Here is a 16,470-nt window from a genome sequence, read left to right as displayed (position 1 = left end):
TCACACATCCTAACCCACGATATACATACACACACCAAAACACCATACACTAACACACACACCCCCCCAACACCATGCACTAACACACACACACACACCCTAACACCATACACTAACACACACACCCCCTAACACCATACACTAACACACACACCCCCTAACACATACACTAACACACACACACACACACCCCCTAACACCACACACTAACACACACACCCCCCCTAACACTATACACTAACACACACCCTAACACCATACACTAACACACACACACACACCCTAACACCATACACTAACACACACACACCCCCTAACACCATACACTAACACACACACCCCCAACACCATACACTAACACACACACCCTAACACCATACACTAACACACACACACCCCCTAACACCATACACTAACACACACCCCCTAACACCATACACTAACACATACACCCCCCCAACACCGTACACTAACACACACACCCCCAACACCATACACACACACCCTAACACCATACACTAACACACACACACACCAAAACACCATACACTAACACACACACCCCCTAACACCATACACTAACACACACACACACCATACACTAACACACACCCTAACACCATACACTAACACACACACACACACTAACACATACACTCATGCTTATACCACACACCCTAACCCACAATACACATACACACCCCCTAACACATACACTAACACACACACACCCCTAACACCATACACTAACACATACACACCCTCTAACACCATACACTAACACATACACACCCCCTAACACCACACACTAACACACACACCCCTAACACCATACACTAACACACACACCCCCAACACCATACACTAACACACACACCCCCCCTAACACCATACACTAACACACACCCCCTAACACATACACTAACACACACACACCCCTAACACCATACACTAACACATACACACCCTCTAACACCATACACTAACACATACACACCCCCTAACACCACACACTAACACACACACCCCTAACACCATACACTAACACACACACCCCCAACACCATACACTAACACACACACCCCCCCTAACACCATACACTAACACACCCCCCCTAACACCATACACTAACACACACACACACCCCCTACCACCATACACTAACACATACACCCCCTAACACCATACACTAACACACACACCCCCCCTAACACCATACACTAACACACACCCTAACACCATACACTAACACACACACACCCTAACACCATACACTAACACATACACACCCTAACACCATACACTAACACATACACACCCCCTAACACCATACACTAACACACACACACACCCTAACACATACACTAACACACACCCTAACACCATACACTAACACACACACACACCCTAACACATACACTAACACATACACACCCCCTAACACCATACACTAACACACACACACACCCTAACACATACACTAACACATACACCCCCCCTAACACCATACACTAACACACACACCCCCCCTAACACCATACACTAACACACACCCTAACACCATACACTAACACACACACACCCTAACACCATACACTAACACATACACACCCCCTAACACCATACACTAACACACACACACACCCTAACACATACACTAACACACACCCTAACACCATACACTAACACACACACCCCCTAACACCATACACTAACACACACACACACCCTAACACATACACACTCTCTCTCACATTATCCATGCAGCTCTTACATTTCTCACTCCCTTTCTGCCCCGTCACAGCTCTCACTGTGTGTACGAGCTGCCACGCTGCTGCCCTCCTACACCGGGGTTATGCAACGCCTGTGCCCCTGGGAGCCGGGCTCCAGATAATGTGTCACCAAGGTAATCACCAAAAACCACAGGGAATAAAGTCCTTACAGAGTTTTTATCACACAATACTCAACACGTGTGGGGTTTGGGGTGAGATTTTATTATTGTACAAAAAGGTTTCACACCCGAGGGAGACGACTGAAAGAGAAACCCTCTTCTCTAAAGACAGGAAGCGTCCATTTTACCGAACAAACACAATAAACAATACAAAGATCAAAATGGGAAGAAACACGAGGAAAAAGCTCAAGATCTCCACACAGAGAAGCAGAGCCAAGACACAGAGGTAGAGCCAGCGGCAGCGGCGCTCCAGGCCTCCCAGTCGGTTAATGAAGCCAATCGGGTATTTAAAACAAGGAGGAAACAGAAAGCGCTGATCAGTCTGAAATTTCTTCTGGAACTGGTATTCTAGAGCGCCACACAACCCGGGCCTCCGGACGACCGGTTCAGGGGTAATGAGAACCGGCTGGTTATAATGCCCAACATTGTCCATCATCTGCTCCTGCATCCTATGGATCTCCCACTCTAGCACCGGGGTCGTTTGGCGGCAGATGGGACATGTGACCCGGCACAGATTGGCTCTGTTGGCCGTGTTGACGATGGTCTTGATGCACTTGTCACAAAAGACATGATTACAGTTGAGCAGAGACTGCTTATGGGTAGTGCTGTTGTACATCTCCGTACATATTGGACATTCCTCTAGATGATCCTGATCTGGCAGAAATACGGAGGTCTCTGAGGGATCTTCTTTGTCATCTCTGCTCATATGTAAGACCTCAGCGAGTCCCAGCGGAGACCGGCGCGGCTCAGAGCTCCTGCTTGCCGAGTCTGTAGGGTCCATCTGTCCTTCGGGGTGCGAGGAGTCTGGTGTTCTCTGCGGCTCCTCAGAAGGTGTGCAGATATCTGAGGGTCCATCATACTCAGCGGCAGCTTCTTCACAGCCCTGCACCAGCTGTCTGTCATCTCTGTTACCTTCACTAGTGTTCTGGTCGGAATCTTCATCTCTTTTGTCCTTCGGTGAACCCATTGGAATTCGTATCTCCACGTCCTTCTCTGATATATTAACTTTTAAATCCTGGGGTGAGGTTTCTTCTGGTCGATTCCTTGAATACCCATTATAAAGGCAGTCCAGGCTCTGCTTAGACTGGACCTCACTAACGGTACCGGCATCTCCTGAGGTCTTTGTGTTTCTTGGCTCGGCAGACAAGAGAGCGCACGTTTCCTCAAGAGAACCATCTCTGTTCGGGTGCAGGACCTGCGTCTGATCCATGTTCCTGAAGGAGAGAGTAACACAAGAGTGTTATCTGTAACAATCAATCTTTAGCACGCTTTCACTTTACAGCTTTAGGGCAGAAATCTTTCTATCCGGCACCCCCACATGTCTGGTGGGTTAGAGGACCACCAGCAGTAGATCTGGTGATGGAGACCCGTCTTCCGCTCTTACGGATCCTACGGATCTGGGTTTCAGAGCACCGTGAGCCGGCGGGGAGCAGGGAATTAGAACCTAAACAAAGTTACCCTCTCTCTCTGCCACCAAACAACTGCGATGGAGGACCTCAGATACCCCTCCGCATGCAGGGAGTCAGCAGCCCCCATTACATGGATTCTCAGATTAATAGACATCCCTCAGAATTTACTGTAAACTCTATTCTGACAGCTCCTGTTTCTTCCAGACGACATCTGGGCAAAGCGTCCAAGAAAGACGTAATCTGGCGAAAGGGAAACGTTTCACTCGCAGGCGTGATGTACAGAGGACTCGCGCTTTTAATGATTAACCCTGAATGTGTTTATTCTGCGGATATCGCTCGATGCGGATCACGGGGCCAAGCGGGGGGAGACCAAGGAGTCTCAGAGACCGGAGGCACGCGATTTGGGGCTGCCCTGGACAATGCATGATATGTAAGCGGCCCTGGCCTAAGGGGCTCGCACTTCTGCACCATTAACAAGCAGAAGACCAACCTGACCCCAGGAACGCTCAGGGCCCCCACCTGGACCCCCGAAAGGCCCTTCACTTAGGTGGGAGACCGAGGGCAAGAAGGGGGTTTTTCACAAAACTAGAGATTGCCCCCCCAGCCATATGCGAATACGCTCCATGCAGAACATCTTTGGGATATTTTAGAGGCTTTCAGCATCATATTATTCTCAACGGGAAAAATAGATTGCAAGCTCTTTAGGCTACAATGTATTTTTACACATTCTGTTATTTTATTTGATGCAAATGCTGGTCTAAAACGCTTCTTCTCAGGTAAATCTACCCCCTCCCGGCCGCCCGTCTCCCACTTTCTGCAGAACTCGTGATCGGGAGATAACAGAACAAGTTATAGAAACACATAAATCGCACTTATTAAACCCGAATCACGCGGATTATTAACGCCGAGCGGGAATCCCAGCCGCGGCTCTAAAATCTCACCTGCGTCAGAAACGGAGAGCTTCACGCAGCGTAATCCATCCGCCGGGACGTTTAAACCCAGACTCTCTCATCTGTACCGGCAGCTCTCTCCACAGGTGACAGACCGGTCTGTCCAGTCTCACGCAGAGAGGCCGAGCCGGCCAAACAGCCAATCAGGAGGCTCCTTCAGATGCTAATTACCAAACTATGCAGGTCTGACACAGAAATACCTGCCCAGAACCAGGGCATTAATGAGAAGAGCCGGGGCAGATCTCACCGCCCAGCCGGACAGAGTCAGAGCGATCGAGAAAGACAGGAAAACCAGACTGTTTATCCCAGACGTTTATTAAACATCCACCGAGCTGAGGAAGCCCTGGTTTAACGGCAGCCTTTGGGGTCATTTCTTAAAGCCCCCCCTAAATGTTTGCAGTGAGGGGCGGCTTTTGTCCCGCAGATAAACGCGTTGGGTGCGATTGAGGCCGTTACGCGCAGGAAGGTTCTAGGGCGATTCTAGTCCGTTTAAAGGACGACGCGGGCGTTGACTTCAGTTGAGTTGGATTTTGCCGGCTGGGTTGATTTTCCGCCGACTCTCAACTGAGTCCCGATCAGGAAGCCCTTTACCCGCCGGGTTTACGGGGAACGGGCGAGTTCCTGGGCTTTTTACTCTGCACAGAGCCGAGTTCATGACACTGATCAGATGATGTGTTTGGGAATCCCTGTAAATTCCAAAGCTTTACTTTTTATGGTCTAAAGGAGGAAACGCCAAGCGCGTAACATTCAAAACATAAAATCTTTTTAATGACAGATTTATACCACCTGCCGCCTCGGCGTTTGGGGGAATCAGATTCAGAGAAGGTTCACGTGTGAGTTGGTCCGGCAGCAGTGGCCGTCCGGGACACACGGGAGAGCATGCGCAGCGTGGCACCCCATGGCTCAGGCCCGTGACCTCCGGGGAGTCGGAAACATCTACGACCAGGTCTCGGACTGGAAGCGGCGAGACTTCTCTAGCTGGCTGAGATACGCCTCGGCTTCTGGGAGCGACATCCCTCCTTCTGTCTGGAAGACGGATTTCATGGCGTCGGTCACCTGCGCGGGCATCGACTTGGCGTTTCTGGCCGGGAGAAATAAGCGCGGATAATAACGCCTTGTGTGTCTAATAGCCTCACCCATCTATACGGGGGTCCCCAGACACCAAAGCACTTTGTGAATATGCCCCACGGGGGCCCCAGGATCCTTCAGGAGTCGAGCCCCCAAAACTATCAGGCTACCCCTTACTGTGTCGCAGTACAGCGAGGATTTAGGGGCCGTATTGGTGCTACATGGTGGTCGTTACATATAAGCGGGTTTGTGGGGCGCCCGGCTCTCGCTCACCCGGCGATGTAGAAGGAACCCCGCTTCCCGCTGATTAAATCCCACAGAAGGCGTCCGTTCTCCCGGATTCTCTGCTGCACGTAAATCTTCTCCTCCTACAGCCCAGAAAATAATAGAAATCTAGAATATTCTTTCTAAATAACATGAAATATCATTACATTTCTCCGTGGGATTAATATCACGCCGCGCGTTAATAATATTAACGAGGCTTCAGCAGATGTGCAGCAAATGACAGAGCGATCCGCGCCGCGGCGCACCGCGCCGCACCAACTACCCACCTGATCCCGGGAAAAAGCCGTAAACAGAGCGAGGAATCCCCCCTTCACCAGGCCAGCCCATTCCTCCTGGAAGTAGAAGTCTTTAGATTGTCCTCTGCACCCGAAAAACAAACAGTTACCTGAAACAGAAGAGAATTCCCGGGATCAAAACACGGCCCCCATCCGGCCCCCGTCTCGTCACCCATCTCTCCTGCTATAAAGACTCAAACCTTAATCAGTGGTTGGTCTCGTCTTAGATTCAGGAGCCGGATGTCTATCCCATGCATGTTTAATCCCCCTCACTGTATTACCCTCTACCACCACTGCCGGGAGGCTGTTCCACTTATCTACCACCCTCCCAGTAAAGAGATTATTATAGATATGGGGAGCAGATCCTGGGGCATCAATGACTGCACAGTGACTTAACCCTAGACGTACCACATGCCGGCTGCAATTTGCCAGCTATCTCAGCTTCTAGTTAAACTGACGGCTTGAAAGCATTAGCTTCCCACCTGCGGCTCCATGCGCGACTCTCTCCTGTATGGCGGCTCTGAACGGGGAGACTCCGGTACCGGGACCGACCATCACCAGCGGGACGTCTGCTTCACACGGGAACTTCATACTCCCTTTCTTCACCCAGAGAGGAACCCGATGCTCCCCTGCAGGACACATCAGCGTCAGAGCGGCGGCACAGCAGAGCGGCGGCATTTACACGCCGTACGGACAGACAGACTCACCGGGACAGAGGGAGGCCAGCCACGTGGAACACAGGCCACGCCGGACCTCACGTAGTCTGGTTTTATACTGTACCACGGCCATTAATATCTGGAGCCTGTTGGGCTGGGCCTGTGAAGACAGCAACATAATACATCTTTAGAACAAGTCCCACTGATTGCAAGCTCCTTTGGCCAGGGTAGGTGCCTGGGGAAATATCTTTCATTAAAATGCTTAATAAGATGATTGAGCCGGGTTATTATGCAATTAGATCACAAGCTCTTTGGACCACCATTTCCAGTTAAACCATTGCGTTGCGGTTAGGAGGGAATGGTGACCCTCGAGGCTGCTGGAGGTCTCTAGGACTCATTCGCATCTCCCGGGAGTTCTCGCTCCGCTCACCTTCATGGATGACGCGATAGAAAAGGCTCGCGGGCGGACGCGGGGAACGAGCTCCAGGAGGTAATCGTGGGGGATGCTGCCTGTTGTTTGCGGGAAGTCGAAGAGAACCTAGTAAAGGGGACAGAACGGTAAACGTGAGAGATGGCGGCGCCTCTCTATAACCCAAAAGTATTTCACGTGATTCCCAACCGGCCATGTCAGAAAGCCGGGAGCGCCGGGAAGAATGGCCTGCCTTATGTCACCTCCAGCGTGGTCCTGCGCGGTCGGTTGCAGTAAGCATAGAGCTCCTCCTGGCCGGACGCAGAACTAAACTCCTTCAGCTTCTCCCGTTCCTGCTCATCCGGTGAGAAATGGGACAAAAGCTCGAAGAAGGAGCGGCGCGGGACACAGCAGATATCGAGGTAGTCGGCGACCAGCTGCCGCACGGTACACGGCTGAGGTAGGTGAGCAGGAGGCGGCGCGTCTGTAGGGGAGAACGTCAATACTCAGCGCCTGCGAGCAACTAACTGGGTCAAACCAGGACCCCCGGCAGAGCGTATCGCTGACACGCGGTCCGAGTGCAGATGCTGGGACCGGCACTCACCTGGCTCCCTGGGCTCCAGCACAAACCGCCTGTCGGGGTCCAATCGCAAGAGGCTGCAGAACTGCTCCACGTGTTTGGGGGAATTCTGCGGCTGGATCATCACCACGTCCCCGGGAGAGAACCTGAAGAGCACAAAACATTAGAGATCAAAGAGTGCGGAACGCCTTCACTCACCGAGTAACCCAAATCCACCTCACTCCGTCCACCGGGGCCCCTGATGGTTTACTAGCGAGGCCGTCCTTACTGGCCACCATTCACCAGCGTCAGCCAACCCAACGGCCTTCAGCCTGCGACGTGGATTCCGAGAGGCGCCGCGTAGCGGGGACTACAGAGACTCCACTCCGTCTCATAAGAGGTAAGAAGAGAGGAACTCACTCGATCCCCGAGCCCGTGGTGTCAAACTCAATGAGGCGCACGTCTTGGAAATGGTCGTCTGCCGTCAGCCGTTGGTTAGAAAGGAGCGGTGCAAGGAATGGGTTGAGTTCGGTCGGCGCTGCCGCTTCTGATTCCCGCTCCCTTGGCGAAATCTCGTGAGTGCTCGCTGCCGCCTCACCCTCCACAAAGCGGAGAGAGAACGCCGGCGGTAACCTGCGGGTACAGAGTACGGCCACGCCGTGTGATCACCCACACAACCTCATATGCTAATCAGTTACTTCTCATACTAGGAGGTTATTTGCATATGAGGCAGAAGTCTGGAGTCCATCCTCACTCAGAGGCGAGCGAAGGGTAAGGAGAGTGAAGGGTGAGGGAAGCCTCCGCGGAACCCACTCCCCCGATCGGCTCGGTCCCCACCGATCACTTACTGCTTCCAGAACAGAGTTCTGTGTGAACCCAGAACTTAACGAATGGAACTTGTGGTTGCCGTGGTAACGATCCGCATACTTACATGACATCATCGCTGATTATGTTGAGGCCAAAAGGCAGAGGATACAACGAGAGGACCTTATCCCAGAGATCCTTCAGCCACGGATCGATCGCAGCGTCTGCTCTAAAGACAGCGAGATTTAAAGCTGCTGTTCCACTCAAACAAAAAACGTTAGGCAGAGGTTTCATCGCATTCAGAACAACATGGGGACTTTAAACGGTTTATTTTCTTCAGTTTCTATGGCAACAACCTATCAGGGCCTCCTTTTGTGTCACATTATAAACGCTCCCCGCAAAAATTACCAAAAAAGCAAAATCTTAAGATATGAATTAATTATTAGCAGGGCCAGGAACGGGGTTTCTAACGTTGGATTTAGTTCCAAAAGCGTTATATTCAGCTAATTGGGGGGGACGATTAATTGCCACCTCCCCCTGGGGACAAAATATCTCAAGGGCAGCTAATTACCCCAAATCATGCTGGTCGTCCCCCAGGGCCGCAGACAGAACGGGGCTGGCTCCCAGCTGGAGAAGACGCTTGTGCAGCTTCTTGGCAATGAAGTTAAACCTGTTACAAAGTAACGAACGCGGGAGATGAAACAGTTCATTCTAACACAATCAGTTATATATCGCCATCATATTCCACAGCGCCGTACACCTTAATCTGCTACCCACGGGATCTGTATGTGATCTATAACGTGGGATCGCACAGAAACCACCTACTGAATACTTTAATGGATCCATCGATGGTGGGACTGCCCCTTTAACACAAGCCCCCAGCAGGGATCTCTAAAGAGGGATCACCAGCTCTCTGCGTCCCGCCGGGATCCGCTCTACAGAACCGAACGCAGTACTTTAGGGGAGATCCTACGAGGGATCCACAAAGTATCATCTTTTTCTGTCCCTGCAACCATCGGGCAACAAGCGTTCCCGGGAGCGACGTCTTACTTTGGGTAGGAAGAATCGCCGAGCCCTAGAACGGCGTAATCCATTCGGCAAAGAGCATTCTGGGGCAGATTCCTCCGAAATATGAATCTCCAAAAAGTCTGAAATGTAATCAAATAGTTAAACAAAACTGTAAAGCGCTGATAACCGGCGGGGCCCGGCGCTGTACACCCGCTGCTACCTTCATGTTGTCCGGGGGGTCTCCCTGTCCGGTTGTTGCGCAGACAAACACGACCAGAGGCTCGTTAATGAGATTCACCTGCAGATGACAAGCAGCTCGTCATACCGTCTGTCCGCTCGGGACTAACAGACAGAACAGACTTCTCAACAGAAAACATTATGCCACATGGAAGATGACATCACCCGGTGACATCATGCGGTGACATCACCGACCCCTATGTGCAGCTTTATCTCTGACCAGCAGGTGTCGCCATTGAACACGTTTTACAGGCAGCAGCGAAAGCGACACCAAGCAATGGTTTATTTAACAAGCGGCCATCCTGATCGTTTTACCCCCCGGGACACTGTATACAGAGACAGACCCCCCCAGGACACTGTATACAGAGACAGACCCCCCCCCAGGACACTGTATACAGAGACAGACCCCCCCCCCCGGACACTGTATACAGAGACAGACCCCCCCCCTGGACACTGTATACAGAGACAGACCCCCCCCCAGGACACTGTATACAGAGACAGACCCCCCCCCTGGACACTGTATACAGAGACAGACCCCCCCCCAGGACACTGTATACAGAGACAGACCCCCCCACGGGACACTGTATACAGAGGCTTACAATCTAGCCGTGGCCCTCGGCAGTTCCCCACTCACTCCCCACGCTGTATACAGAGGCAGACCCCCCCCACTCACCACGCTGTATACAGAGGCAGACCCCCCCCCACTCACCACGCTGTATACAGAGGCAGACCCCCCCACACTCACCACGCTGTATACAGAGGCAGACCCCCCCACTCACCACGCTGTATACAGAGGCAGACCCCCCCACTCACCACGCTGTATACAGAGGCAGACCCCCCCACTCACCACGCTGTATACAGAGGCAGACCCCCCCCACTCACCACGCTGTATACAGAGGCAGACCCCCCCCACTCACCACGCTGTATACAGAGGCAGACCCCCCCACTCACCACGCTGTATACAGAGGCAGACCCCCCACACACTCACCACGCTGTATACAGAGGCAGACCCCCCACACACTCACCACGCTGTATACAGAGGCAGACCCCCCACACACTCACCACGCTGTATACAGAGGCAGACCCCCCCCCACTCACCACGCTGTATACAGAGGCAGACCCCCCCCCACTCACCACGCTGTAGCTGTCCAGAGGCTGCACTCTGCATGTAAAATGCCGCCGTTTGGCTTCTCTGCCAATTCTGTGGGCCGTGTCCTCGGCGGTCCCCGTCTGACTCCCATACAGGATCAGGATATTCCTCCCCGCCATCTGCAGAGACAAGGATCACACATGTGCTGTTACAGGTGCTACACACTAATGTCACACCAGCCTGCAACACGCACACATACACAACACACTACATGTATGCCGTACAGCATCATGCATTAAAGCTGCCGTTCCACATCATCTCCTGATTGCCCAGACCCCACAAATACTGTAATCATGGAAAAATTTGCCTCATTGGTCATTTTTTCTACAGGGAACACTTAAATGTCATGTGACATAAAGGTGGGCGCTGATAGGATGTTTCCATATAAACTGAAAAATCCTCCTGTTTCTGTGCAGGAGAATCTGCAGGGAGAAGGTAAAGTGTCAGCTCTGGGGGTTAGTGGCTGATACGCTGGAGGGGGCAGTTATTGAAATGAAGGTTTGGCTGCCCCCCTGTGCCCTTACCTTGCTCCTCCTGCCAGTCTCTCTGCCGGCGCTGCGCTATATGATGACGTAGAACAATGCGGCTGATGACGCGTGCGCTGCGACAGTGAGGGCGGAAGCGGCTCCGAGGCTCTGCGAGTGACGGAAACGGAATACTTCCCGGGCAGGGGGCCCAGCACGGGGGCCGCATCGTGATAACAGCCCCACCGGGGTGCAACTGCGGGGTAAATGCCAGAAATACGGGATCTGGGCGGCCTGTGACGGCTTCAGCACCACGACCTGTGTGTAATATGTATGTAATGTTTGTGTAACATATGTAATGTGTCTGTGTGTAACATATATAGATATGTGTATGTAATGTGTCTGTCTGTAATGTGTATGTGTGTAACACATGTGTCTGTATGTATGTGTATATATATATATACACATATATATAATCTCTCAATAATGTCTGTTACACTGCTGCATACTGCCCCGGGTATATATACATATACACACACACCCAGGCTAGTATACAGGTGTGTATCATATATATATATATATACCCGGGGCAGTATACAGGTGTGTATCATATATATATATACCCGGGGCAGTATACAGGTGTGTATCATATATATATATATATACCCGGGGCAGTATACAGGTGTGTATCATATATATATATATATATACCCGGGGCAGTATACAGGTGTGTATCATATATATATGTGTGTGTGTGTATGATACACACCTGTATACTGCCCCGGGTATATATATATATATATATGATACACACCTGTATACTGCCCCGGGTATATATATATATATATATATATATATATATATATATATATATATATATATATATATATATTTATATATATATGATACACACCTGTATACTGCCCCGGGTATATATATATATATATATATATATATATATATATATATGATACACACCTGTATACTGCCCCGGGTATATATATATATATATATATATATATATATATATGATACACACCTGTATACTGCCCCGGGTATATATATATATATATATATATATATATATATATTTATATATATATGATACACACCTGTATACTGCCCTGGGTATATATATATATATATATATATATATATATATATATATGATACACACCTGTATACTGCCCCGGGTATATATATATATATATATATATATAATATGATACACACCTGTATACTGCCCCGGGTATATATATATATATATATATATATATATATATATATATATATATATATATATATATATATATATATATATATATATATTTATATATATATGATACACACCTGTATACTGCCCCGGGTATATATATATATATATATATATATATATATATATATATATATATATATATATATATATATATATATATATGATACACACCTGTATACTGCCCTGGGTGTATATATATATATATATATATATATATATATATATATATATATATATATATATGATACACACCTGTATACTGCCCCGGGTATATATATATATATATATATAATATGATACACACCTGTATACTGCCCCGGGTATATATATATATATATATATATATTTATATATATATATGATACTAGAGCTGAAACAACGAATCGATAAAATCGATAATAATCGATAACGGAAATCATCGATAACGATTTCCGTTATCGATTAATCGAGTGATCAATTCGTTGTTGGAGCACTCGGCTCCTTTTACTTACCTCCGCGAGCGTTCCCCGCTTCTGCTACACGCTCTGCAGTCTCCGCCTTCTTTTAGCTACGTGACGGATGTGACGCGTTCCGGAGGTAAGTATTCTTCATGTCTATGTGCACGGATCGCACAGAGCCACTCGCACAGAGCGAATCGCTCTGTGCGAATGGAGCCACTCGCACAGAGCGGTTCGCTCTGTGCGAGTGGCTCCACTCGCACAGAGCGGTTCGCTCTGTGCGAGTGGCTCCATTCGCACAGAGCGGTTCGTGAGTGTGGGTGCAGGGCAGAGTGGGGGTGGGGGTGCAGGGCAGAGTGGGGGTGGGGGTGCAGGGCAGAGTGGGGGTGGGGGGTGCAGGGCAGGAGACTGGGTGCAGGGCAGAGTGGGGGTGGGGATGCAGGGTGTGAGTGTGGGTGCAGAGCAGAGTGGGAGACTGGGTGCAGGGCAGAGTGGGGGTGGGGATGCAGGGCAGGGTGTGAGTGTGGGTGCAGGGCAGAGTGGGTGCAGGGCAGAGTGTGAGTGTGGGGGCAGGGCAGAATGTGGGGGCAGGGCTGGGTGCAGGGCAGAGTTAGAGACTGGGTGCAGGGGCACAGTGCAAAGTGCTGGGTGCAAAGTGCCAGTGCTGGGTGCAAAGTGCCAGGGCTGGGTGCAAAGTGCTGGTGCAAAGTGCTGAATGCTGGGTGCAAAGTGCTGAATGCAAAGTGCCAGGGCTGGGGCAAAGTGCTGGGTGCAAAGTGCTGGGTGCAAAGTGCCAGGGCTGGGTGCAAAGTGCTGGGTGCAAAGTGCTGGGTGCAAAGTGCAAAGTGCAAAGTGCAAAGTGCTGGGGCAAAGTTTCTTGAACAGTAATAGTCCACCTCTTTTCAGAATGTTTGGGGTTATTTTGTTTCATAAATATTGTGTTTGGGTTCTTGTACTTTGAAAATATTGTTTTTTATTACATCATAACAAAATAAGAATGTTAATGTAAATTTTAAGTTGTTTTTTAACATCCAGTTCATTAAATTCTTTTAAATAAACGTAAAATTTGCATATTGTTTTTTTTTATCCGATTAATCGAAAAAATAATCGGCCGATTAATCGATTATTAAAATAATCGTTAGTTGCAGCCCTATATGATACACACCTGTATACTGCCCCGGGTGTATATATATATATATATATATATATATATTTATATATATATGATACACACCTGTATACTGCCCCGGGTATATATATATATATATATATATATATTTATATATATATGATACACACCTGTATACTGCCCCGGGTATATATATATATATATATATATATATATATGATACACACCTGTATACTGCCCCGGGTATATATATATATATATATATATATATATATATATATATATATATATATATATATATATATATATATATATGATACACACCTGTATACTGCCCCGGGTATATATATATATATATATATATATATATATTTATATATATATGATACACACCTGTATACTGCCCCGGGTATATATATATATATATATATATATATTTATATATATATGATACACACCTGTATACTGCCCCGGGTATATATATATATATATATATATATATATATATTTATATATATATGATACACACCTGTATACTGCCCCGGGTATATATATATATATATATATATATATTTATATATATATGATACACACCTGTATACTGCCCCGGGTATATATATATATATATATATATATATATGATACACACCTGTATACTGCCCCGGGTATATATATATATATATATATATATATATATATATATATATATATATATATATATTTATATATATATGATACACACCTGTATACTGCCCCGGGTATATATATATATATATATATATATATATTTATATATATATGATACACACCTGTATACTGCCCCGGGTATATATATATATATATATATATATATATATTTATATATATATGATACACACCTGTATACTGCCCTGGGTATATATATATATGATACACACCTGTATACTGCCCGGGTATATATATATATATATATATATATATGATACACACCTGTCTGTTGCCCCAGTAGCTCATTCCGTAAATATCTGCGCTCTATATGGGGTATTTTTTTTTACCTCTGGGGTCTCGGCTTTGGGACCCCCAGACTCTGCGGCTAGAAATATCTGCCCCCCCATCACCTCCGCTCCCCCCTCGCCATGATAATAATTGGGGTTTTTGTTCTTTGTCTCCGGGTTAGGGAAAGCGAGGGTCGGGGGGCCGCGTTCCGCGCCGTATTACGTATTATTACCCTAATTGTTCTCTTTTTATTGCAGTTTGAACCGCATGCTCTGGAGCTGGATCCGGACCCCCGTGTGCCCCCCGTGTGCCCCCCGGCAGGATGCTCTTCTCCCTGCGTGAGCTCGTGCAGTGGCTGGGATTCGCCCAGTTCGAGGTTTTTATTCACGTCTTGGCTCTGTTCGTTTTCTCGGTTCTTCTGGCCCTCCGGGTGGACGGCTTCGTCGGCCTGAGCTGGTGGCTCGTTTTCACGCCGTTGTTTGCCGCCGACGGCCTGAGCACGTACTTCACCACCATCGTGACGGTGCGCCTGTTCCAGGACGGGGAGAAGCGCCAGGCGGTCCTGCGGCTGCTCTGGATCCTCACCCTCCTCAGCCTGAAGTTCGTCTTCGAGATTCTTCTGTGCCAGAAGCTGTCGGGGAACACCAAGGAGCTGTGGTTCGGACTCATCCTGTCGCCGGCGTTCATCCTGCTGCAGCTCGCCATGATCCGAGCCTGCAGGGTGAACTAGAGCCGCGGCGCAGCGCCGAGCGCATGGCTACTCATTAACCCTTTATTATCATGTCTGTTCATAGCTGCTAAAAATAAACGCTTGTTTCCGCCTTTTCTCTGGTGCCGGTTCCTAACCCGGGGCGGGCAGAAGCCCCTCGCGGTGTGCACCCCGGTTATGGGGTATTTGAAGGGGTAACTATTGGAGCGCTGGGGCTCAATCGCTGTGTTGCATTCCCAGGATGTTTGTTGCGCTGCCTGTCGGGAGAACCCGGCTGCCACTCCGTCCCCCGCATGTTTAGGGACCCCCATCCCGCCGTTACGCCCCTCAGCATGTTGCATGCGGTGACGTTCAGTAACCCCTGCAGGTTTGGCGTGTTGCGTGCGTTATGTTTACACAGGATCTCGGCTTCTTCCCGTTTCCCAGCCGCTGTAGGTCAGCGTTATTAACCCCGCCGTGTCCTTCACCTGCTTCCGCGTGCCAGAGACCTCTATGCAGGTATTTAACAGAAACAAGGAAACGATCCGCGGGGAGCTGCGGGAAAACCCGGCCCGGACTTCCCGGCTCTCGCTTTATCAGAAATGGTTGCGGTTTATATTTAACTCTTCGGGGTCTGGGCGAAAAAGTGACTAATGAAGCAAAAGTAATTTCAGGGGTTAAACAATCCTGTAGAATTTGGCTAAAAACCTCAGATTCCGGTTTAACCGGCCGGAGCGGCG

The 16,470-nt window shown here is 48.7% G+C and overlaps 3 protein-coding genes across 4 annotated transcripts; 1 reads left to right on the top strand and 2 right to left on the bottom strand.

The window, feature by feature from the left end:
• Positions 1-1,981: 1,981 nt before the first annotated feature.
• LOC128502539 (uncharacterized) lies at positions 1,982-2,681 on the bottom strand. The gene has a single exon (XM_053472348.1). It carries the CDS (start codon positions 2,655-2,657, stop codon positions 2,076-2,078), a length of 582 nt encoding a protein of 193 aa, XP_053328323.1. The 5' UTR covers positions 2,658-2,681; the 3' UTR covers positions 1,982-2,075.
• Positions 2,682-5,051: 2,370 nt separating this feature from the next.
• Positions 5,052-11,482, bottom strand: NDOR1 (NADPH dependent diflavin oxidoreductase 1). Of its 2 annotated transcripts, none has more exons than XM_053472342.1 (15): positions 11,286-11,482; positions 10,746-10,880; positions 9,595-9,672; positions 9,417-9,514; positions 8,938-9,036; positions 8,494-8,595; positions 7,983-8,195; positions 7,608-7,729; positions 7,267-7,487; positions 7,025-7,132; positions 6,646-6,754; positions 6,421-6,567; positions 5,930-6,048; positions 5,652-5,746; positions 5,052-5,391 (listed from the first exon to the last, which is right to left on the bottom strand). In XM_053472342.1, the coding sequence occupies exons 2-15, from the start codon at positions 10,878-10,880 to the stop codon at positions 5,247-5,249; spliced, it is 1,791 nt and encodes a 596-aa protein (XP_053328317.1). In that variant the 5' UTR covers positions 11,286-11,482; the 3' UTR covers positions 5,052-5,246. The 2 variants fall into 2 exon arrangements, with proteins under 2 accessions (XP_053328317.1, XP_053328316.1); XM_053472341.1 differs by lacking the exon at positions 11,286-11,482 and adding an exon at positions 10,973-11,040.
• A 3,844-nt stretch (positions 11,483-15,326) lies between these two features.
• On the top strand, positions 15,327-15,868 carry TMEM203 (transmembrane protein 203). The gene has a single exon (XM_053472352.1). It carries the CDS (start codon positions 15,365-15,367, stop codon positions 15,770-15,772), a length of 408 nt encoding a protein of 135 aa, XP_053328327.1. The 5' UTR covers positions 15,327-15,364; the 3' UTR covers positions 15,773-15,868.
• Positions 15,869-16,470: the final 602 nt, after the last annotated feature.

Source organism: Spea bombifrons, chromosome 8, assembly GCF_027358695.1.
Source record: "Spea bombifrons isolate aSpeBom1 chromosome 8, aSpeBom1.2.pri, whole genome shotgun sequence".
Classification (NCBI taxonomy): domain Eukaryota; kingdom Metazoa; phylum Chordata; class Amphibia; order Anura; family Pelobatidae; genus Spea; species Spea bombifrons.
The sequence above is the reverse complement of the archived record's forward strand: the minus strand, read 5'-3'. Positions and strand labels throughout refer to the sequence as shown.